General features: G+C 33.6%; 2 protein-coding genes across 3 annotated transcripts in view; one reads left to right on the top strand and one right to left on the bottom strand.

Moving 5' to 3' along the window:
- Positions 1 to 13,719: 13,719 nt before the first annotated feature.
- LOC149490070 (neuroligin-4, X-linked-like) overlaps positions 13,720 to 26,392 on the top strand; it is a 99,694-nt gene continuing 87,021 nt past the window's right edge. Inside the window, exon 1 of the mRNA XM_089714869.1 lies at positions 13,720 to 13,887. The gene's annotated coding sequence lies outside the window, so the exon portion shown is untranslated. The remainder of the gene's footprint in view (positions 13,888 to 26,392) is intronic.
- Positions 23,253 to 26,107, bottom strand: LOC149490072 (uncharacterized). Of its 2 annotated transcripts, XM_089714866.1 has the most exons (4): positions 25,853 to 26,107; positions 24,350 to 25,692; positions 24,085 to 24,263; positions 23,253 to 24,005 (listed from the first exon to the last, which is right to left on the bottom strand). In XM_089714866.1, exons 2-4 carry the CDS (start codon positions 25,679 to 25,681, stop codon positions 23,414 to 23,416), a joined length of 2,103 nt encoding a protein of 700 aa, XP_089570992.1. In that variant the 5' UTR covers positions 25,682 to 25,692; positions 25,853 to 26,107; the 3' UTR covers positions 23,253 to 23,413. The 2 variants fall into 2 exon arrangements, with proteins under 2 accessions (XP_089570992.1, XP_089570994.1); XM_089714868.1 differs by having other exon boundaries at positions 24,350 to 26,107.

Below are 26,392 nucleotides of genomic sequence, written 5' to 3'. Positions count from 1 at the left end.
GGTGCTTTGCGTCTTCAGGTAGCGGGTATGGTGTGAGCGGGAGCGATTTTATTATAGCTTTATTAATATTCATTACTAGCATTCCACCCGGCTTCGCACGTGGTTTTACGTTTTCTCTCCATAATAACTATCATCGTACTTCAAGAAATATTTAAAGAATAGAATTAATGGTTAGGGAGCCAGGTGCAAATTTGGTTAACTATTTCCTCTCAAGAGATAATTCGTCAGACGCATGAGAGTATAGTATTATAAAGCCTCGTGAACGTCAGCTGGCGCTCGGTTGGGGGGGTGAGCGGTTGTAGCCTCCCACGCACATAGGAAAAAAAACCGGCCAAGTGCGAGTCGGGCTCGCGCACAAAGGGTTCCGTAGCAGCAAATATAATAAATTACAGTTAAATCAACCTATCTCAAAAACTATAAGAGATACTTTGATCAAACCAAAAATCGTTGAAAGAGTTAATTAGCATGCATCACCTCTATTTTTTTTAGAATTTTATACCCCGTAGTTATAAAAATAGAGGGGGGGGGACATACTTTTTACGACTTTGAGAGCTGATATCTCAAAAACCGTTCACTTTAAGAAAAATGTTTTTTAGAAAACTTTATATCATTTTAAAAGACCTTTCCATTGATACCCCACACGGGTATGTACATCGAAAAAAAAAATTTCATCCCTCAGTTACATGTATGGGGGGCCCCACCCCCAATTCTTTTTTTTACTATTTAGTGTCATATTTTTGTAGCGGTTCATACAACACATATTCCCATCAAATTTCATCACTGTAGTACTTATAGTTTCCGAGTAAATCGGCTGTGACAGACGGACAGACGGACAGACGGACAGACGGACATGACGAAACTATAAGGGTTCCGTTTTTGCCATTTTGGCTACGGAACCCTAAAAATACATTCATTCATTCATTTCCTCTCAGCTAAAAATTTGTCAAATTGTAGCTAACCCAATATCTCAACGAAAAAAAATAGTCAGCTGGTTACAACATGGTGTATTATACGTCAGCTGGTGTCTCGAACATGAAAGTTAAATTTAAAGAAAAATTTATTTTCCTTTATTTCCTCTCAAATAAAAATTTACCTGATGATAGCTTATATGTAACTGTGGATAAATATATATGTCAGCTGGCTGTATCTTGGTGGAAAAACCGTCAGCTGATACGGGAGGCTACAACCGCTCTTCCCCCCAACCGAGCTCCAGCTGACGTTCACGAGGCTTCATAATACTATACTTTGATGCATTTTACTAATTACCGCTTGAGAGGAACTTGGTCATAAAATCTGCTGCTGGCTCCCGGACCATAATGATATCGGTTCAGTTGTTGCAGATTTGCGCTTAGCAATTTAGCGCTTCGTTTTAATTTTTTTATTAGATATTTATATTTTCTCTAAAAATACGACTTACTAAGGTACAACCTCTGCAAATATTCGAGGGTAATGGTGATCGCTATCGGGCAAAAATCTTACAGTTTAACCGCCTAGAAACCATTAGCTATAGCAGCTTATATTAGGGGTATTCTTTATTCATTGATTCGTTCGTTAGGTTAGGTTTAAATTTTGGCTAGGTTTTGTGAATTGGTACTGATATAATTTTTTATCTCCCTTGTTGTTGACAAGATATAAAACAATTATGAATAATCACGAGACCAAAAATATTTTTCGGTGTAGGTAAATCATTTTCTTTAGAGCTACGTGTAGGTACGTACATAAACTTATGTGTTAATAAATTGAAAAATCATTCCAATTACATATTAAAAATCATATTATTTATAGTTTTATTTCGATAAAAAAGTAACAAAATAGAATATAACCACAGTCTATTTTCGATTTCGTTGAAGATTGCACATGAGACTTCTTATCACTGCTCTCATTACGTCTTGTTACGTATTTCTTTCGAGAATGTGCACACATTTTATTAAAGAAAAACGGGCGGGAAAATCTATAAATATATTGAGAAAGAAATTTCTTTGGTTATTATAGTAGATATAGGTACTTGTTTCTAGACTAGGTTTATTACTTCTATGACATGCTCAGCATCATCACAATATACAGATACATACAGTAAGGAAACTTCATACAAAATGTTCGAAATGGCTCCCCCCCCATCAAGCGTGTTTACAAGGGTATTGAGGGGGATCGATAGTAGCGAGTGAAACATCCACAGATTTTGAATATAGTATGGAAAAAAGTTTAAAGTGATGTCAATTCACATTAAATAAATATCGATTGTTTCTGTTTGTAGCCCTTTCAATAAATATATTTGTAAATACCATATCTGACTACAAGTTAAAAAGAGACTATTTTTTAATTTTTATAGATATGGCAGTATGAGTTTTATATTATGTTGACATATTTTCTATCAAAATGATAGCTACAAATAGTACCTATTAGGAGTCCAGTCTGTTTAAAGATCGCATCTATTTTTTACGCAATCTAGAAGAGCACGAAAATATAAAAAAAGGAAACCTTAAAAAAATCTTGTTTAAATTTATGTGCATAATTACGTAAATATTAGGGAAGGAAAAGATAGATATTATAATTATTGTATTTTAGATATTATAATTATTGTATTTTTATCGATACGTGGCGTCTCCACTTTGTCAAGCACTAAGCCTGTCAAACTATTTTCTTTTTCTTCCTAAAACAAAAAGGTAGAGGTCTTATGCTCGTATATTAATAATTTTAATTTATTTTTGCATATTTTGTGTTTTTTAATTTAATTTAATTTATCGTTTTAAAAATAATTTAGTAGGTATACCTACATACAAGTATTGTAAATTCTGGTTTAAAATAATTATTGAATATATGTATAATACAAATATCAAGCATTATAAGTAATTTAGGTACATTAAATAGCCTTCGGCGTCCATAACAAAACTAGATTTCGAAATATAGCACTGATAAAAACGTATTTACTTTTACAAGCTGTATTAATTCGGATTGTTTCTTCTTGTAAATTCATATTTAGGCTACACCATTTTTGTATTTTAACGGGTTTTAATCTCCAAATTACCACAAAATCAACTGTGAAAAAAAGCAAACAGAAATATACAGGCCGAATTGATAACCTTCTCCTTTATTTTTCAAGTCGGTTAAATATCAAAAAGTAACAGCCCTATAGCTATACGTCATAATTTCATGGGGGGGGCTTAGTTTCCTAACTGTATGTACGTAGTATATATCTGTCAACTGTGGCATCATGGTGAATTTTAGTATTTTTTTTTAACTGAAGGATACAATCACTATCACTACATAGTATAAACAAAAATTTCGCTTTCTCTGTCCCTATGTCCCTATGTATGCTTAAATCTTTAAAGCCACGCAACGGATTTTGATGCGGTTTTTTTTAATAGATAGAGTGATTCAATAGGAAGGTTTAAGTATATAATTTATTAGGTTTTAGACAAAGCGGCTGAAGCCGCGGGCGGTAAGCTAGTAAATAATAAAACACCGATATCCTAACATACCGAGAAATTATTTTGTTCACAAATCGACATACGAGATCGCAGGTAATTTCAACTGTTCAAATTCAAAACTTGTGTTGGATAGTAGTACATTTATCGCAAAGGAAAAAAAAACACTTACGTTCATCGAGAAACATATTAATAATATTATATTGTAATATTATGTACCTTTAAGTGATGATGTTTTGTTGAAATTGATATTTTGCTTTTATGGCATTAATATGCTTTATAAATGTAAATTTATAAAGAATAGAAAAAAGCGCGGTGTGCCCTTAGACACATAAAACTGAAAGAATACAATAAATTCGATCTCTCTGGCGGGTCACGAGTGGCTGAGTTGGTCAAGCATCTGCCCCGGAATGGCGCGAAAGGATGCGGGTTCGAATCCCGCCTCGTGATGATGTTTTATACTTATAAGAGCGGGGTATAAATGTTATAACAGAAAAAAAATTAAAAGCAAGAATTGATTAATTAAAAGCAGACGAAGATGCGTATATCAGCTAGTTCATTAAAACGACGAGTCCCACATTTAAATCATTAAATTGATTGACATCGCAAAAGCAATTCAATACTCAGCAATTTAGTAATTGTTCATTATAATATAAAATATTGCACCAATAAATATCGGTAATTATTATAAAATTTACATGCTAATGGAATTGAGTTTTAAGCTGTTTCAATTATCCACGTGCGTACGTCATTAAAAAGCTTTTCACAGTTGACTAAAAATTTTATTATAGGTTTTACTGTTATTTAAAATATAAACATTTGAAGTGAAGCTTCTTTATCGGGGTTGGAAAAAAATTTAGTGTAACATTTTTCCGTTACGCGCCATCTTTTTCTTATCCCTACCACGCGTGATTCGGCGTATTTCTGTAAAGCTGCATATAGTAAACTATTATTTGAAAAATAAGGTTTAAAGAAGTTTCACTTCTTACATGTGTGCATTAGTACACGCACACATTTTTTTTTTTTCAGATTCGCATTGACTTTTCTTAATTAAATATGGAATATAATATCACTACATACTTAGTATTAAATAAAGTCGCTTCCCGATATCTGTTTTTCTCCCTATGTTTGTTTATCGTTAAAACTATGTAACAGATTATGATGAGGTTTTTGAAGTGAAACTTCTTTATCGGGGTTGGACTAAAATTTAGTGTAACATTTTTGCGTTACGCCGTACACGTGACATTTTTGCGTTACGCCGTACGCGTGACATTTTTGCGTTACACCATACTCGTGACATTTTTAAGGTCATAAAGAAGTTTCACTTCTTACGTGTGTACTCTAGTACACGCATAAATTTTTTTTAAATAGGTAAACTGATTTTCGAGGTAGGTTTAAGAAACTATGTAAGTATGTAGGTATAATTTGTTAAGTTTTCGACAAAACAGACGAAACTGCGAAAAAGCTAGGTACACTATGAACACATATTAAAATAAGCATAAAATGAAATATTGTATAATATTCGAATGAAAATTTATCGCATTTAATAATATATTCACAAAATAACGAATATTAATATTTTATCAGTTTAATAGTGATGAAAGTATTTATATTTTTCATTCAGTACATAATTCTTGATGATGATACGCTATCAAAATCAAAAGCTGTGAGTTATTTTATACCAGTAAATAATATAGTAAATAAACTCAATAAACTATACACGTTTTCCTTATAATAGCCACAAAAATGATAGATAACAAATAAATCAATATATCTGATCCTTTTGACTCTAGGGTTGGTTAAGGGTTGTAGCACACCTGTCGCATAGCTTACGTCATAAAAAAAGACGTGTGGCACTCGGGGACTGCCGCGGTAAAGCTACTGCATAGCATGCCTTCAAGCCACACCTCCGAGCCCGTCGGAGTGGGGAGCGTGAGGTTCTTTCGTTACGGAATTTCTCGATTCAATTTGCATCAATGTACCGCTCAGTAAACGAAAATATAGTAAGAAAAGTCAAAAGTGTAATGTAGAATAACTGAAAACTTCAACTACCAAACTGCACGTATTCAGCATGAAATAATTCTGGCCTAAACCTTCATATTATTACGGAATACTTCTTTAGAATTATAGTAACAAACATAGAGATCTAGAAAGATGCCAATCGCTTGCGCTGAGTACGAAACCGTGTCTCATAAAAAATTTACGCACACAACTGCAGTAAACAAAATCAAAGCAATACTTCGCGTTGCGTGCGTGTCATCACACAAAAATATGAGAGCGACTATTCGTTCGCACACTAGATTGTAAGTGACGTACGTATACAGCACCGCTACAGTTTGTTCTCTTTTTGTACATATTGCTGCGACACCGGCCCCGCCCCCTAACCATATCTCCCTTTAGTTTCTGTGATCTGTGGTAACAAATAATAAACTTGAACTCAAATATTAAGTTGCTGGTTCAGAAAAAAAATATTTTATCTTAAAATATTACTATCTATAATCCATACTATATTATTATAAATGCGAAAGTAACTCTGTCTGTCTGTTACTCAATCACGCCTCAACTACTGAACCAATTTGCATGTAATTTGGTATGGAGATATTTTGATACCCGAGAAAGGACATAGGCTACCTTTTATTGCGAAATATGTACCTCGGGCGAAGCCGGGGCGGACCTCTAGTAATCTATAATAATATACTCTTCCGAAAATTCAGTGGGCGGCGCCCCTTATCCCGAAAGCGGAAGTAAAATATACATTTTCCATACAATTTATTATAGTTAGGGAGCCAGGTGCAAATTGGGTTCATTATTTCCTCTCAAGAGATAATTCGTCAGAAGCATCAGAGTATAGTATTATAAAGCCTCGTGAACGTCAGCTGGCGCTCGGTTGGGGGGGTGAGCGGTTGTAGCCTCCCACGCACGTAGGAAAAAAAAATACATTCATTCATTTCCTCTCAGCTAAAAATTTGTCAAATTGTAGCTAACCCAATATCTCAACGAAAAAAAATAATCAGCTGGTTACAGCATGGTGTATTATACGTCAGCTGGTGGCTCGAACATGAAAAAAAAAATATTATTTTCCGTGATTTCCTCTCAAACAAAAATTTACCTGATGATAGCTTATATGTAACTGTGGATAAATATATAAGTCAGCTGGCTGTATCTTGGTGGAAAAACCGTCAGCTGATACTTTGAAACTTATTACATAGGAGTTAGACAGAAGCATCTATTGCCAATTTATATGCATCAGCTGACTAGATTTTCCTCAACTTATTGCTAGCTGATTCTTTTATTTATCGCATCAATATATTTTTAACACTCTCACTCACAAATTTTCATCTGAGAGGAAATGACGATATCTTTAATTATTCGACATTACGCTTCAATATAAGAGTTGAGTTGAAATAAACATTCAGTATCAATATTTTTGAAACGAATAAGTATGTAATCAAATAATTTTATATATTTAAATAATTAAATAATCAATTAGCAATAAATGAACTAGTTACTCGATAAAAAAAACAATATAATAAACTCTGCTCTTTTACGCATATCCAATTGGTTCACTGCTAATAATTTATTATTAAATGCAAAAAAAAAAAACAAATTGTGTAGAATTTATCCTTCCAAATGTAAAAAAGGTGAAAAGGGATATTATTTTAAACGGGGAGGTATTATACCCTGTGGATTCCACTGTTTTTCTTGTGATTGGTTTGACACTAGATGAGAAGCTACAATGGGGGGCCCATGTTGCCACCACCGCTGCTAAGCTTAGTTCAGCTGCATATGCAGTTCGAAGAATAAGGCATCTCACCGATGAAGACACGGCTAGATTGGTTTATTTTAGCTACTTTCATAGCATTATGTCCTATGGAATTCTGCTATGGGGCAGGGCTGCAGATATAGAAACTATATTTATATTACAGAAAAGAGCCATACGCTCTATATATTATAATTTACGTGCTAGGGACTCACTAAGAGATCTCTTTAAGAATACTGGTATCCTCACTGTACCATCACAGTATATATTTAATAATATTTTATATGTACACAAAAACGCAGACTTATACACAAGAGTAGGAGATAAGACACCTTTATGGCACAAGGAACAGAAATAAAATTTAAATGCCATTTTACCGGTTAGCTAAAGTTAAAAATTAATTTATGGGCCAAGGTATACTTTTTTACAACAGAATTCCTCATAGTATTAAAGAGTTTAGTAGTGCTAAATTTAAAAATTATGTAAAAAACGTATGAGTTCAGAGAGCCTATTACAGCATTAAGGAATATATGGAAGATAAAAACCCATGGAGGGTTGTCAGAGCGAAAACGAATAAATCTCATTATAATTTTTTATCAAGTTTATATAATAAATATTATTTATCGAGTAACTAGTTCATTTATTGCTAATTGATTATTTAATTATTTAAATATATAAAATTATTTGATTACATACTTATTCGTTTCAAAAATATTGATACTGAATGTTTATTTCAACTCAACTCTTATATTGAAGCGTAATGTCGAATAATTAAACTCAAACTCAAACTCAAACATTTATTTATTCAATTAGACTTCTTCCAGAAGCACTTTTGAATCGTCATTACATTCTTTAAATTTACCACCGATTCGGAAAGCAGTATCTATGGAGAAGAACCGGCAAGAAACTCCATAAAGATATCGTCATTTCCTCTCAGATGAAAATTTGTGAGTGAGAGTGTTAAAAATATATTGATGCGATAAATAAAAGAATCAGCTAGCAATAAGTTGAGGAAAATCTAGTCAGCTGATGCATATAAATTGGCAATAGATGCTTCTGTCTAACTCCTATGTAATAAGTTTCAAAGTATCAGCTGACGGTTTTTCCACCAAGATACAGCCAGCTGACTTATATATTTATCCACAGTTACATATAAGCTATCATCAGGTAAATTTTTGTTTGAGAGGAAATCACGGAAAATAATATTTTTTTTTTCATGTTCGAGCCACCAGCTGACGTATAATACACCATGCTGTAACCAGCTGATTATTTTTTTTCGTTGAGATATTGGGTTAGCTACAATTTGACAAATTTTTAGCTGAGAGGAAATGAATGAATGTATTTTTTTTTCCTACGTGCGTGGGAGGCTACAGCCGCTCATCCCCCCAACCGAGCTCCAGCTGACGTTCACGAGGCTTTATAATACTATACTCTGATGCATTTTACTAATTACCGCTTGAGAGGAACTTGGTCATAAAATCTGCTTCTGGCTCCCTAACCATTATCATTCCTTCATCCACGAGTTGGCTTTGTTTTATTGAATATGCTTTGTGACGGTGTATCCAATAACATTGTGATAAATAGTTGAAAGGGGTTGTTTATTTTTAGTGTAAGCCATTTGTTTAGTTCGTTTTGCTTTTCTTTATATTGTTGTTATTTCTTTGTGCGAATAATTTTGATTTTCTGTCCACGTGAATAGTGTTTTGATTGTTATAGTGTAGTTATAGATAAGTTTGATTCGAGCATAAAATACGAGAACGGCTCGACTAATTCGGAAAATTTTATTAAGCTATTAAAGGTTTAAGCGGGAAAGCGTAACAGACAGACAGACAGAGTTACTTTCGCATAATATAATATTAGTAGGGATTCTAGTCTTTTAACTTTGTGTTGAAATCAAAATTTTAGAGCAATGAAAATGACTCTACAGATCAACAGAATACGTATTTTGATTAATAAATAACCTTTTATATAATTACTAGCGGCCCGCCCCGGCTTCGCCCGTGGTACATAATATGAAAAATAGATGTTGGCCGATTCTCAGACTTACCCGATATGCACAGAAAATTTCATGAGAATCGGTCCACCCGTTTCGGAGGAGTATGCAGACTAACATTGTGACACGAGAATTTTATATATAAGATTATTTAGCATTTGATTTACAATGAAATTGGATTTACTCCGATTCTATTAAAATGTCATTTTTTAAACTTGCTTGAAATAAAATGAAAATATCGTATACTATAGAGGTCCGCCCCGGCTTCTCCCGTGGTACATATTTCGCAATAAAAGGTAGCCTATGTCCATTCTTGGGTATCAAAATATCTCCATACCAAATTTCATGCAAATTGGTTCAGTAGTTTAGGCGTGATGTGAGTAACATACAGACAGACAGAGTTACTTTCGCATTTATAATATTAGTATGGATATATTGCCTTATTTTAATAATACTATATTATATTACGTTCACTAAACTAGTAGAGTCTAGTAGGGATAATTGACGAAAAATAAAAGAGATTTTGATTGATAAGAAGAATAATTAAAACAAGAAACAGAATAATCAAGTATCATCTAATACTAATAAAATTAACGATCTACATAATGTCGATAATCGTTCAACCGCAGAATGGTATAATTAATTTGGTATAAGGTATCCAGTTAAGTATTGAAGATATTATTGTATACTAGCTTTCCACCCGCAGCTTCGCCCGCGCAGTCAAAGAAAACCCACATACCTAGTTCCCGTTCCCGTGGGATTTCCGGGATTAAACCTATGCTTTTTCTCGGGGTAAAAAGTAGCCTATGTCCTTTCTCGGGTATCAAAATATCTCTATACCAAATTTCATGCAATTTGGTTCAGTAGTTAAGGCGTGATTGAGTAACAGACAGACAGACAGAGTTACTTTCGCTTTTATAATATTAGTATGGATAGAGACATACGGGTTTGAATGCTCTGTATCAATGCTATATCCATGCTATCTATTGTAATAGTATAGTTATGGTTGTAGATGGTTATCCTTACTTCCTTATAATGATTCTTATATACTTATTTACGGCTCTACAGTGCCTACCTACTTATAAAATATTATAAATGAGATTAAGAAATGCGTTTGTTTGTCTCCCTGAGGTCGCAACTCGCAACGGAGCGATTTTATGATAGATATTATTTTTGTCTAAAGGCTCTTTTTTTTTCGCGATGAAAATATTTTTTTTATGGGAATTTCTTTTGAAATTTACAAAGATTATATGAAGTACTAGATTTCCGCCCGCGGCTTCGCCCGCGTTTTCAAAGGAAAACCCGCATAGTTCCCGTTCCCGTGGGATTTCCGGGATAAAACCTATCCTATGCGTTAATCCAAGTTATCCTCTATATGTGTGCTAAATTTCATTGTAATCGGTTGAGCAGTTTTTACGTGAAAGAGTAACAAACATCCATACAAACTTTCGCCTTTATAATAGTATTAAGATAATATTAAAGAGTGTTTTGTGATAATAATTTAAACCGAGGAAACTGAGTTTTCCTCAAGGAACTTAGATAAACACTTCTTAGCTAAGTTACCCTATTCGTTCTATAAAGTTCTGCAAACTACAAAGCCTTGAGAAGTTTTAAATGAAGGCTAAATGATGGATAATTTACAATGCCCTTTTGCCTGTCTTAGTCCTTTCACTCCGTCTTCAAAAGATTAAGGTTCGATGCTTGGTTGAGTAAGGTTTTTTGTAGGCTTTGGGATACCCACATTATAAAACATGTAGATTGTGATTATAAATAGACACAAAATGATTACATACAAATTCTTCTTCAAGAAGGGAAGAAAATGTAACATAACTGAAACGTGACTTATTTGGTAATTTGTACTTAGATACCAAAGTTTCCTTTTCTGTGACAGACAAATAAAAAAGACGTGTAGAAGTCCCTGAGTACTGCCGTGGTAAAGCTATTGCATAGCATGCCTTCAAGCCACACCTCCGAGCCCGTCGGAGTGGGGAGCGTGAGGTTTTTTCGTTACGGAATTTCTCGATTCGGTCCCCGCACTCAAGGCCCGCGATAGAAGCTATGCAATAGCTTAAAAAAACAATTATCCAAAAACTTGTCACATGATATTAACATCATATAAGATGCATAATATATGTATTGCAAAGATGGAGAAAATCTACACTATAAGTCTCGTCGCAAAAACAATATCTAAGAATGCTGGAACGTAGACCTTACACTAAACAACCTTTCATCGGTGCATTGCTTAGAACAAACAGTTTTAAAAAACGTTGACAGCGCTCAGTGAATATCAAAACGCACACAAACATCAACTAGAAGTGCAACACACGCGTGTATGTGTGCGTAAAATATTTGTATGAAAGATCGTATATCTGTTTAGAATTGTGCGTGTGTACGTGGAATGTACGATGCATACGTCACGATTGTTTATGTGTGCTCTCGTAGCGTTGGGGTGTGTTCTGTACGTCTGTAGGGTTTGCGCATGCGTGATTAAAGCCGGTTATGTAGAGATTCTATGATTTAGAAAGTCGTTGAAAAGTTTCGGTGCGACTATCCGATTTTTTTTCCTATTTTATTTTGAATTATGGTTTGAGACTTAGATTACAAAATAAAATACAGATGGAGCATGTCAATCATTCATCGACCGTGTCAAAGAAAATACGAAATCAAAAACGAATACGTTCCTCCGCTAGTGCTATAGCGATTCTAGTGTCATGCAATACGTCAAAAGGGGTTTGATATTTTAGTAAAAAAATGCTGTCTTGTGATATTAAAACGCTGTAAAACTTGTTCCCGAAAACAAACAAAAAGATAAAACATCGTTTTACAGATTTTCTGTAGATTATTTGGCTTATTTAATTTTGTATACAAATAATAATTTTACAAATACGAAGGAATTCAAAACTTCAACGTATGCTGCCAGTATTTTGAAAATTAATTTGCCATTTTTAGGGGTAAAATGGTTAAAAGATATTCGGGGTAGTGCTGTTGGATTTTTCGATCGTGAATGTGATTATTTGTATAGTGCAATAAAAGTTCATGGTCATTATTAGATTATTTTAAAAAGCATTATACATTTTTTTGTTACTTTTATAAAAAGCGTCGTTTTCGCTTGCGATTTAATTCATGTGAACACATGATGGATATGATGAAAATAAAATGTCCCGCATTCTCGAATAAAAACTACCGCTATTCGCATTCATATGTTTTGAAAAATAAAAACTTTTTTTAATGTAATTTATTTAATAAATTTAATGTACTTAATTTATTTAATAAAAATTGAATAAAATTATTTTGTCCATGTATAACTTTAGTAGATAGGTGATAAAATAATTTTTACAATATTATAAAATAATATCAAAAACCCGAATTTATATTAAAATAAAAATTAAAACATGACTGCTAATAATTTATGTAGCCTACGTCACTACCACCACAGCTACCTTCATAATTCAGATGATTGCAATATATGACACCTCATAAGTCACAACTCAAAATCGATCCAACAGTTTATACTGCAGGGCGTGTCAAAGAAATATTATACATACATACCTACACTCGAAAAACATAACCCTCTTTCTTCCGTAGTCGGGGAAAATTTTGGGAAAATTTTCAATATCTGGTAACATAACACCCACACAGAAGCACCGTGTACGTACAGTGCAACGGCGAAATGACAGCACACATAGCTTTATGGAAATGACGATAAATTATTCGGTTTAGTTCGGCAACGCTCCATCTGTCTTTTATTTTGTAATCTAAGGTTTGAGATATGTGTCGTGTTTCGTGATTGAATAAGATGTAATGAAATAAAATCAATTTTCAGCATAAATACAATTCAAAATATAACTTATTTATTTTTATCTGTATTAAATTTTAATTAATTTTCTAGTAGTTTTTAGTAGCCATGTTAAAATATGAATGTCGTAGCGGTAGTCAAAGTATACATATTTTGAGTTTACTATTTACCTCATCATAAACAATATTATTGGGTTATAAGGGTTGCCTGGCAGAGATCGCTGCCTAGCGATAAGGCCGCCTTTTGCTTGTTTTATATTATGTGTTGTGTGCTTTTGCATTTGTACTTATTTATAAGCAATAAAGAATTTTCATTCATTCATTCAATATTAAATGAAAATCATAATACCATTTAACAAGTCATGAAAGTATTTAACAAAATAAAACCAAAAAAAATAATGTCTCTTGCCGATGAAAAAAAATATTTGTAGGATATGGAACGACCAAACATGACCATTAAAATATTATCCTTATCCAATGTATTTAAATCTATAAATAGGCATAACAAAAAATTAACATGAACAAACCCCCAAAAATGTAACATTCGAATGCAAATTATAAACACCATTACGTGGTCACACTACGCAGCCTCCAGTCCCGAAGAGTTTTCATATTGACCTATACGTAATACGAACTCCGCGAGAGCGAGACAGCCTACACCGAGCCTCAAAACCCCATACTGAGCGAAAGAGCTAGATATATTCTGAAAAGCGACCGGGTTCACACCGCTCAGTTAGCCCCGATCATTCGATGGAATGTTACGTTTGTTGATTTTTTAAAATATACGCGAGTGAATAAACATTACAGATTAAATTGTGCTGTGATTTTTAGTATTTGCTGTATTTAAATAGCAGTAAAAACGTCTGTGTGTTGTGTAGTGTGTGGTTGGAGAAATAAGGAGTTGTTTTCATAATGTGAGTAATTTGGCAGTTACGCGGCGAACGTTTGAAAATGGAATTTGACGTTCTAGAATCGATTTATAATCGATTTTTTTTTGAAAATGTAAGAATTTCGTGATGCTATCATGGCAATTTTAAACGAAATTCAATAAAAACACGCGATCAAAATAATAATAATTCAACTTTTTCTTCAGAACGGTTTAAAAGCAACGTTATTACTGAAATTTGTTTCCGCACATAATATTTCGGTCTTAATTAATTGTAATTACTCTTAGATTAATTGGGACTAGCTTTACTTGGCTAATATTATTGAATTCAATTGAAAATAAATAACGTTATTTTTACGGTTTCTTGAAATTACGTTAAGCGCGTTAGCGTAAAAACTACTACGAGTATTTGGCTTTTTACTCCGTGCCAAAAAAATAATTTCCAATAAGAGTAATCAACACACATAGCATAAAATAGAAATAAGTATAAAACAAACTTTATCCAACAGAATGTTCATAATATTAAAGTGAAAAGAAAATTGCGAAATAAAGTAACTAGAAAAGCTAAAACCATTTGCTTTTACTCACCATTTCCTTTGCTGTAAGCGATTATTTTAGCGAATGGATAAACAAGTTACCTACAAAATAAAAGATAATACTAGCTTAAATATTTATGTCTAGTACTTGGCTCCGGATTTGCTCGGATTTTCCTGGGATAAAAATTGTTTATTTCTCCCTGGATGAATGTATAGCTTTCTACTGTTGAATGAATATTCAGAATAGGTTTATCAGTTTCGTAGCTTACATGGTGGAAAAAACCGCTTTATTACATTAATAGCACTAGGTAGGTATAGATTAAAGCCATTTGATACATTGGTAAGTATAGCAACGCTAAGATTAATCCAATACCGAAAGCTTTCGGGAAAAGCTCTTGAAATAGTTTCAACGTTTCTTAATTTATGGGTCTTTTTACTTCATAGTATAATTTTGATATCATTGCATATCTCCTAATCCTTTAGGTATATTTATCTACTGAATACTATCATCATCATCAGCTAAATATTATATAATACTAGATTTCCGCCCGCGGCTTCGCCCGCGTTTTCAAAGGAAAACCCGCATAGTTCCCGTTCCCGTGGGATTTATCCCGTTTTTTATCCCGTTCCGGTTTAAAACCTATCCTATGTGTTAATCCAAGTTACCCTCTATATGTGTGCTAAATTTCATTGTAATCGGTTCAGTAGTTTTTACGTGAAAGAGTAATAAACATCCATACAAACTTTCGCCTTTATAATAGTATATAACTAATATTTTCCCACTACTAGGACACGGCCATTCTATGAGGGTACATAGTACATACCCAATACACTCGCTGGCCAAGTGCGGGTTGGCAGATGTCACATGTCGTCGAACTTTTGATTCTTCGACATGTCATTTTCCTCATGGTGTTTTCCTTCGCTATTTCATAATAATACTTACATTTACATACTACTTATACTTATACCAGCGGTCCGCCCCGGCTTCGCCGTGGTACACGTTTAAAGTTTAAACTATCCTATCTCTCAAGTTGGATCGAACTGCACATGGTGTGCGAATTTTATTATAATCGGTTAAGTGGTTTAGGAGTCCATTGAGGACAAACATTGTGACACGAGATTTATATATATATTAAGATTTACATATACCTACTTACTATTCCCCTTAATATATTATCCGAATGTTACAAATCGGAAATTATATATAACTTGATCTTCACAAACGTTATTGAAGTGATATGGCGTAAGTTTTATGTGTATCTATACTGTCTATATTACGATCTTCTTAACTTATAAGATATTTATAACGAACGAGAAAATCTCTAGTATATTTTAGCTACTAATATTATAATTGCGAAAGTCTATCTTTTACGCCTTCACGCTGAAACCACATCATCGATTTTGATGAAATTTGGAAAGAAAATAATTGGAGACTAGGTAACTACATGTTTTTGTTTCAATTTTCTTTTTCTGAAGGACTGAAATAGGGAATTGATATTTTGCCAATAATTTTCGCTGCGGGCGAAATCGTGAGACACACCTAGCAATGGCTATTACCTATAATTACCATACTACCATAAAACCTACTACCATAAAAGTTCACGAACCGACTAGGTATCTAATTGAATTGATTAATAGAAAAATACCTGACCTAAATATAGTTCAATATTATAAACTGGGGTCCAATATTCTAACTATCTACTTACGTAGAAATTTAAAAATGACATTTGTGTCGTAGGCAAGTACCTATTACTTATTTGATTCAAAGTTCTAGTTTGAACAAAATATAGGCTGGAGATCAAAATATGCAAATACTCTAGGCATTCATAAGTACAAATGTATGAACTTGTATTCCAGCCTTGCTTGGTACTTAGACGCCTAGCGGATTGTCCGTAAAGGGAAACAGGTGTGAATTACAGCCGCCCCATACCCCCGAAAGGACTAGTAACCTCGCAATTTCAAGTGCCAAGATATTTTGAACTTTGATTCAATAGTTTTAGAGTCCTAAACTGTTTAGCCATTACCTTTCCCTAACTAAGTGTTTCTGCTCAAATGTGATGTTTCTGATGTTCAAATTTCCAGCTTCTAAATCAACTTTTTAAGAGTTAATGAAAAAAGTCAACCCCTGTGATTGTAACTTTCAGATTCAGATCTTTAGGCTATATCTACGCTAAAATTTATTATTTATACAGTTGTCTAATAATAAAAGACATTCGGATAGTTATTAGTTATCTAAAGAGAGACCTCTACCTAATACATTATCTTATTGCAACTTCAACTATCGTCTCGTCTACTAAAAGGGCCATATTTAGTATTCTATCACATGGACATAAGAATCAACTATCGAAAACCTTACTAGAGAATCTAGACTGTTATATTGGGTACTATATAATTATTCAAAATCAACATAAACACTCCCAAACCCTCAAACTTAAAAAGACTAAAAGCCACACTATTGCTATAATACCAAGAATAACAGTGACTTAAAATTGAGCTCTTTGAGTATTCAGATAAGTCAAAATACTATTTATGATTACGATTCAATGGGGAGCTATTTCCAAAGATTTAAATTCGGGTATTGTTCCTTATGTAATGATCTCGACCCTTCAGCGGAATATAAATGAAGTTGATGCCTTCAGTATTACAGATATGAATCTTAGAAGATAAACAATTATAACAAAGCCTTAATATATTCTTAAGGCGAAGTTCTGGACAACTTTTGCCGGCATCTCGGCGGAGGTTGTGTTCCTCTTTGTTTTGTTATGTGGGTTGTTTAATAATATAGGGAATTTTGCGTTTCGTTTTAATTACATGAAAGTTATTAAGAATTTAAGGAATATATATTTCACACGGTGTGAATTATCTCATATAAATATGCGTAATAATTCAATACAATTTTAAATGTATGTTTTAAATCAGACAGTTGCTTATGGATGAAATATTTTAAATAGGTAATAAGGGAAAAAACAAATTAAGTCATATTAATTGCTAAATAGTGTAAATTTGTATAAAATAGTATAGATTTCTTACAAAAGCACCTATTATGAGTATTGAGCACGATTTTATACGATAAAACTGGTAAAATATTATATGAAGGACGTGAAAAACTCTTTCAAAATTCATATCATGTAATGTCAATACTTAAATTTTATCACCCTCAAAGTTGAGCGCAACGCAACCGTTTATCTTACGTCATTTGATCATCAATGTTGTTGAAAGAATGCAAAAACAACGGGAAGCCTCTACTTTCAAATCTAAACTCATATCATATTATCAAGATTAAGAGTTTGCTTATTTGCTTGAAAGCGCTAATCTCTGGAACCACGCGTCGGATTTGAAAAATTATATAAGTAGGTATCACTGTAAGATAGTCCATGTATCAAGTACGGTTATAGTATAGAATATATACTCTAACGCGACTTATAGGCTATATATATTATCACTAGCTGTTGCCCGCGACTTCGTCCGCGATTACGTCGTTTTTCGTCATTCGTCGTTTAAAAAAAATACGTGACACTTTATTTTTGAATGTTCTTAATTGTCTCTTATAAAAATAAACTACATTAAAATTGAATACTCTGATAAGAAAATCTTAAAAAACTTTAAACTGATATCGAAAGTACTTAACCTAATGAGTAAAATGGCGGTAATAAATTTTTAAAAATAAATCGAGAAATATCAAAAAAATTATCTTTAAACCCTCCCATACATTAAGTATGAAATATGAATATCCCATATACCTACATTTAATATGAAAGATTTTAGCTTTCTTTTTCTTTTTTAGTAAATGTCTGGAAAATCCCCGGGAAATGCTCGGAAAATCCCCGGAAAAGCCTGGGAAATTCCCGGAAAATAACCGGAAAATGCCTGGGAAATGCTCGGAAAATGCGTGAAAATGTCCGGAAAATATCCGGGAAATGCTCGGAAGATCCCCGGGAAATGTCTGGAAAATCCCCGGAAAATGCCAGGGAAATGTCCGGAAAATGCTCGGAAAATCCCCGGAAAAGCCTGGGAAATTCCCGGATAATAACCGGAAAATGCCTGGGAAATGCCCGGAAAAGCCTGGGAAATTCCCGGAATATAACCGGAAAATGCCTGGGAAATGCTCGGAAAATGCGTGGAAATTTCCGGAAAAACCGTGGGAAAATCCCTGAAAAATGCCTGGAAAATATCCGGAAAATGTCCGGCAAATATCCAGGAAATGCTCGGAAAATCCCCGGGAATTGCTCGGAAAATCCCCGGAAAATGCTCGGAAAATCCCCGGAAAAGCCTGGGAAATTCCCGGAAAATAACCGGAAAATGCCTGGGAAATGCTCGGAAAATGCGTTGAAATTTCCGGAAAAACCGTGGAAAATCCCTGGAAAATGCCTGGAAAATATCCGGGAAATGCTCGGAAAATCCCCGGGAAGTGCTCGGAAAATCCCCGGAAAATGCTCGGAAAATCCCTGGGAAATTCCCGGAAAATGTCTGGAAAATCCCGGAAAATAACCGGAAAATAACCGGAAAATGCCAGGGAAATGTCTGGAAAATATCCGGAAAACGCGTGGAAATGTCCGGAAAAAGCGTGGAAAATGCCTGGAAAATGCCCGGAAAATGCTCGGAAAATCCCCGGAAAATATCCGGAAAATGCGTGAAAATGTCCGGAAAAAGTGTGGAAAATGCCACTTCAAATTTGCGAAGTAATTAAAGCAGAAAACCAAAAAAGAAAAATAAAGCTAAAATCTTTCATATTAAATGTATATGGGATATTCATATTTCATACTTAATGTATGTGAGGGTTTAAAGATAATCTTTTTGATATTTCTCGATTTATTTTTAAAAATTTATTACGGCCATTTTACTCATTAGGTTAAGTAGGTACTTTCGATGTCAGTTTAAAGTTTTTTTGTTATCTGTAATACTTACGGAAAAATCGCCTGTGCACACTTAACGATTACACCCTGTATAATATGTACCTAAGTATTAAATTACGTTAGTTTACATAGTAATTTTACTAAAAACACGATGACTTTCTTTCGCGCTCGGTACAACAAACTAAGCATGTTTGTGGTACGTGGCCCGCATCACTTGACCCCCCGCGAGTTCCCCTCCGTTACTATGCGAAAATACATTCGTCGCCCTACTGTAGGAAAAATTGTAATATTTTAAATTCGAGAAATATTGATTTCTTGTATTCGACTATTCGTTGTAGTCGAATACAAAATATATTTGAAGAAACTTAGGTTGGCCTTCAGGCAAAAGGGATCCTATCAAATGATAAACTTGACCTTGTATCTTAAAAGTAAGCATGAAAGGATCCTCTGATAATTGTTGAGCACCAAAGGATCATTTAAAACGCACTACTATAAGAGCGAATATTGTATAAGAACTGTTTAGATTGCACATGTTCCTCTAAAAGTAGTGATTTCAAAGGTTCTGGTGTATCTTCAAACGAAAGCCGACTCCTTACTCCTCTTTAAAGCATTACAAAAAGAACATACTACGTTAATATCGCCTATACAGAAGATGATCTGTAATCAATTGTGAGGTTATAAGCAAACCCACTTTTATATTTGTCGGACCACACCACCGAATTCGTAGATTGATCTTCTATGTTTACCTCTTAAGTCATTAAGACTGTCGAAATCTGTCTACAGTATGACGGGCCTCTCGCTATTCGTCCGTTTCAAGAGACCAAATAGTTTCAATTCTTAATCTTTCATTAAACAAACTTATTAATCGTACTTGTCTCAAATAATCTTGTCTCAAATAATGGTAATATTCGCGTCCCTACTCTAGTCATTGCTTATGCTCATGTTCATCTTCAAGAGATCGAATAATATTATGGTGCACCCTATCATTTGTCAATCGGTCTTCATATTGAATAAAAGTTTCAGATTATCGAGATAAAATATGCCATTTGCGATCAGCTGTGAGACGTTATACCCTCTCAGTGAAGGTTTCGGTCTCACAGGATAGTACATGCCGTTCGCGGTCAGCTGTGAGCCGCAATTCTCGTTGTGAAGCGGTTTCAGGTTCTCGGCATAACACCTCTAACGATCCTTGAGAACTCTTATTTCTCATTTTCTTAGCTTTGCTCGAATTTCGATGTAAAGATTTTTTAGGTGGCACTGATGCGAGTAAATAAAAATTAAGTTAAAACGGACTGAGAGTGTTATAATCATCAATCATCATCATCATCAATACATATAATAAAATTGTGGAAAAGCGATGTCTGTACAATGAAAATATGTAGAAAAAAATTAGCAGGTGTTATTATTAAATCGATCTTGAACCCAAAACTGTAGTTAAAAATTTTTTTGTCTGTTTGTCTGTATGTTTGTGCACGCTAATCTCAGAAACGGCTTATCCGATTTAGATGCGGTTTTCACTAATGTATTGTGGTGATCTTCATTTAACAGTTAGTGTTTTCATGTCAATCGGTTCATAAATAAAAAAGTTATGACAATTTATAAGTAATCACGGCGAACATTTGCTAAGGCATTCTATTGTACACTGTACAGTGTACGATAAAACGTAATTATTTATCTGTTATACGCTACAGTTATTCCTTTACATGTCCAGATAATCATATCAAAATTCCCCAAGGGTTTGGGGGTAAGCTGAGGTAGTAGGGGGGGCGGGGTCAAATTAACATTATGGTTACTTCTAATAGGTAAATTTTCCACACAAAATGTCCTTTAAATTATGTCGTATTATATTTTTAACCCCCGACGCAAAAAGACGGGTGTTATGTGTTTGACTGCTATGTATTTCTGTGTGTGTGTGTGTGTGTCTGTCTATGGCACCGTAGCTGGCTAACAGGTAAACCGAATTAGATGCGGCTTTTTTTTGTTAGGCAGCATATTTTCCGACGCTGGTTCTTAGATAAATTGTATCGAAATCGGTTCATCCACTTATTATACCTACATAGGGGTAAAAGTGGGAATGAAAAAAATGATATAATAATTTATTTTTAAAGATCGTTGGGAAGTTTATGAAATTATTTATTCCTTTTTCTATACACTTTTCTTCGTCTAAACGGTTAAGTTACGTGCTCCCTCTCTCTCTCTCTTCAGCCTTTAGTTACGTGCGTGAGACAGGAAACATCTAATTTGGATTTGTTGCTGGATTTGATAAAAATTGAGTATCGATTAAGCTGATCAGTGGCTACACCATACATTATTAAAAACATCCATTTAAGAAAGGAAGGAAATAGAATTTGCTCCTCTCCCCCCCTGGTTCCTAAAAAATAATATGACATAATTTAAAAGAAATTTTACGTAGAATTAGTTAGGCATTTCTTTTTTGATTTTCGATATTATATACTAATCATAATTTTTAATTACAATATTATGTAGTAACTATTTGGTATAGGTTAGGCATTTCATTTCTTGATTTTCTTTAATAAGTTGGTACGTAAGTTTTTTAGCTCAGTTTAGTAAGAAATTTTAATAACAATTCTTTTAATTATTTATGGTAGTACGTATTTACTCAATAATTGTATGTTAAGTAGTAATTCAGCATGGGCGTAGCCACGGTGGGGCTGGGTGGGGCGCTTACCCTGGCTTTGATCTGGTAGGTACCAATTGTGAAGGGGAGTGGGCGTGGGCGTTGGCGTGGGCCTGGGAGTGGGCGTGGGAGTGGAAGCATGAAAATAAAAACAATTATTGTTGCCCCACCCTGAGCCCATGGTCATAGGTCCCATAGTCACTATTCCACGCGGACGAAGTCGCGGGCACAGCTAGTAGACAAATATAATCAGAAAGCTTTGAACTCCTAAGCTCAACCATAAAAGATAGACATTAATTATGATGTCGGGAGATATTTTTTATATAATATGGAGAACATTTCTTTCATACTAATAATTGTACCAAGTTTCGTTTAAATCCGTCGAGTAGTTTTTGTTTCTATAACGGTTATACAGACAGACAGACGGACAAAAATTTTTGGCGTCAGTGTCGATCCCTAATCACCTCGTGATAGTTATTTAGGAAATATATTTCATGTACAGAATTGACCTCTACAGATTTAATATAAGTATTATTCATATAATTAGATGCCAATTTCCATGTAACGTTAAATTCGACTATACAATAACTAACAGACAACGCAGGTTACTCTCGTTTCCGTAAGTTGAGGCGGCTACATATTCGGTCCTCATAACTTCACTTTTTGTGAACGAAACGACAGCAAGGTTTAATTCGATGCCAACACCATCAAAAAAAGGAAATATTTTTAATTGTGAAAAAATATTATGATTTACACTATAAATACTATTTTAACATTAACACAAAATATAAGACTGTGAGTGTGTAAAAATAAATCCAGCTAGTTTCACATCAAACTTATGTTTTTAATTAGGTATACGACATGAAAATATCGCACCCTTATAATTACAATGACGTAAGTGCAAATACCATCAAATCGAGAAAAATGCATTTGAAACTTTTAATTTACATTTTACTCAATAACTCTTTTGTATACACAATATTTATAAAAAGTTAACATAATACTGGTACTTGGTTATTATTACTTTGATATTAGTTAAATATAATGCCTAAGTATTTTGTAGTTTTATTTTTAAATTATTTTCAAAATACAGGGCATCTACAGTTAAGTCATTGTACCACTGAAATATATGTAAAAGAATAAAAAATGTGACGAACAATGACGTAATGGTACAACATTTATCAAATTAAAAATAATTAGTTATCATTATTTCAATAATATGCCCAAAAAAGGAAAAGATATAATTAAAAGTTAGCTTGTAACTTGAAACTGGCAAATAGAAATTATTAACTTTTGAGTTATAAAGGAAAAATGGTAAATAGGTGCTACTTTTTTGAAGAAAGCAAATAAAACACAGGTTAAATTAATCAACGTTTATTAATACTATTAAGCATAATCAGTCTTCTAAAAATAATCAGTATTCATAATCAGTATTAAAAAATGTTATTTTGTCCTTTGAAAAATCACTTAACAATGAACTTATGACATTGTCTCATAAGAATTAAATAAAAATAGTAGAATACTAAACTATAGGTTCCTGTAATATTCTGCATAGTAATGAGGTACTATATTCTTTTCAATTAATTGTAATATATCTTGTTTCTTGCGTTCAGATATTGGTATTTTAGAATTATATGCCGGCTTAAGGTATATCTCATCAATCGATCTAGTTGGTCTGCTAGTGCGTAAATTTCTTTGTACTGTAATATTAGCTTGCAACATGTTTTCAGTTTTATAAGATAATTTATATTCAAAGGTATTCTTATTCTTTGTAAATTGGACCACTTTTAATTCGCTCAATTTAATTTGATCGCCATGAACATTTTTAGATAAATTTATGTTTAACTCCTCTGCTAATACTTTCAGGTCAAAAAAGCTGTCGTAATTCAATTCAAACACTTTAAACGGGTTCCCAGATTTTTTAGCTTTTCTTATGACATTAACATATTGATCTGGAACATAAATTGGACTTGATTTCCTCTCCTTTTTAATGCACTTTTCAATCAAAGAATGGGCGGTATCACCCTCGTTTTGCGTGTGACCGCGAATCAGAAATTTATGGGTTATAGATTTTATGTTTAATTTCGACACAGCAAAAAAATACATCGTAAGAATATACCTGAAAAGAAAGGAGTAATTTAGGAATGAGTACTTTTAAAATAATACTAAATAAGTAAGGCAGTTTCGGAGTCACTTACTTGTTTTTCTGCTGGCCACAGCAATTGTCAGAATAAAAAATAACGTCACAATTAGGATGCTTTGTAGCCAATTCTTCTAAATACTTATAAACGCAGGATCCGATTTCAATGGCACCCCTATGACCCATACCCTCATGCCAAAAATAACAAGTGGTATGTCCATTTTTTCCATCGGTCACCTAAAAAAAAATCGGTAATTAAAAGAGTCGAATCACTTAAAAATAAATTACTAAATATTAATTTATGCATAACAATAGAAATTTACCGTAAAGTTATAACAATTTAGTCGAGTTTTGTAAAAGAATGCGGAAGAATCTCCGACAGGACATGGCAATACCGCTTGCAAATCATAGGTGGCAACAAATAAATTTCCATTATTCATATCTCTTTGTTTTTCAAGACGGCTTAAACTTTTTTCTTCCAGGTGTGATTTATATTCGACCTCAAGTTGCGGTTTCACTTCCGTGGGTGCGTTTTTATAACCAACGCAAACGTCACACTGATCTTTCTTCGGTATAAAGAACCCAATATTAAACTGTGTATTGAATATGTATAGATATGCAGCGTATGGTGCAGTTGGTAAATTATTTTCCCTTCTTAAGACCTCATAGTTTCTGTGCATTTCTGATACCGATAAGCCGCCATCAACATATTCCCTGCTAGTGTTAGCTCTCAAATAATGGCTTTCAATTTTAGGTATCGATTGTATATGATCTATTATAGATTGTCTTACTTCTTCCGGCAGATTGGAATGATTCTTATGGTGTCCTCTTTTATCTTGTGGAGCAGCACCCAGGTCTTCATTTTTGGCGTGAATCACAGTGCGAAGTGTTCTTTCAGCAATGCCTAATGTATTTAACAGAAATTTTTTACATACTCTTTTTTCTATCCCATTTATAAGTAAATAATATGCTGTATTTGGGTTTCTAGGCTTTGCAGGTTGATTATTCTGGACATCAACCTTGATACGTCTGTATGCTACTTTAAGTGGTTTAATGCAGGAACTGAGATACGCTCTTTGCCGCTGTAAGTTACCTAATTCCCAATAACTGTTAAAAATAGCTTGTCTTTCTTCTTCAGAAAATTTATTGGCACAAACAAGTCTGCACTTAAATGAACATGGGGGCCCCATAGCTTTCCCGCTCATGTACTTGCCTGTTCTAGAAAGGTACTCTTTTCCGCTATTTTTAAGATGCTTTGCGCGTATTCTTTTCCAATTATTTGGATTTTTGGTACGCTTTTTTGCCTTTTTTGGTTCTGGTGACTTAGAAATCGTTGAGTCGTGAGTTGCAATAGATGCTTCAGGAGCAGACACATTGGTTTCATGTTCATCTTCCGAACTAGAAGAAGAAGAGGAAGAACTACTCGAACTACTGTCTTCGCTACTGCTATTGTCTCTGTTATTCGATGGCCTAAATTCATCTGAACTGGTTCCAGAAAAGTCACCTATCTCAGAACCAGATGAAATTAATGAATCCGTAACTTCTTGCATGTTAGAACCTGATTTTTTTGATACTGTTTGATTAACAGAGTCATTCTCCTCAGTACGACAATGGTCCTTAGCCAATCTTACTAATTTAGCCCCCCGTGACTCCATTATGTGTCAACCTAAAAAAAATAATTAATAATGTAATCTAGAAGAACAATGACCTAATTGTAATAAGCGTCATTGTTCATATAAAAGGTAGATTTTTTTTTTTTTTAATGACATAAGTTACATTTGAGTCAATGTTCCTCTTATAAAAGTAAAAAAAAATGGCTTAATTACCTTAGCGTCGATGTAGCACTGTGAAGCAACAAGCTCGTCCCGCTCCTCGCGAGTAACTAACCAATCAGTCGTTGTTGTTTTTAAGTCTCGCTCAATTTGACGTTGACGCTACTTCCATCTAGCGGCATTTATGGTAATTACAAAAGAGTCAATGTTCCTTACGATAGCAAAACACTTTTTATAGTGTTTGTTATACTTAAGTCATTTTAACGAAATTTTGCACTTGCGTCGTTGTAATTCTAAGGGTGCGATATATTAATTACCAAGCAATAATCATACAGGTAAATACTGAACAAAAGTATTAACAGTCAAAGTAAATTTTTACTTACAACATGTAAATGATGAAGGAATAATAATTATCAACGAACCTAACCTTTTTGTATTATTGTTTATAAATATAAATTCATAAACAATAAATTTATAAAGAATAGAAAAAATTCGACCACTAAAGAATGCTGGTTCGAGTCCCGCCTCGTTATCGAATTTTTAAAACACGAAGATTTTTAAAAATGTAACCAATGAACACAATCAATATTAGAT

The sequence above is a fragment of the Colias philodice genome, chromosome 3 (genome assembly GCF_061535455.1).
Source record: "Colias philodice isolate Cphi_HAF_F1 chromosome 3, ilColPhil1 Martin Lab GWU primary, whole genome shotgun sequence".
In the NCBI taxonomy this organism is placed as follows: Eukaryota; Metazoa; Arthropoda; class Insecta; order Lepidoptera; family Pieridae; genus Colias; species Colias philodice.
This window is presented reverse-complemented; position numbering and strand designations above follow the sequence as displayed.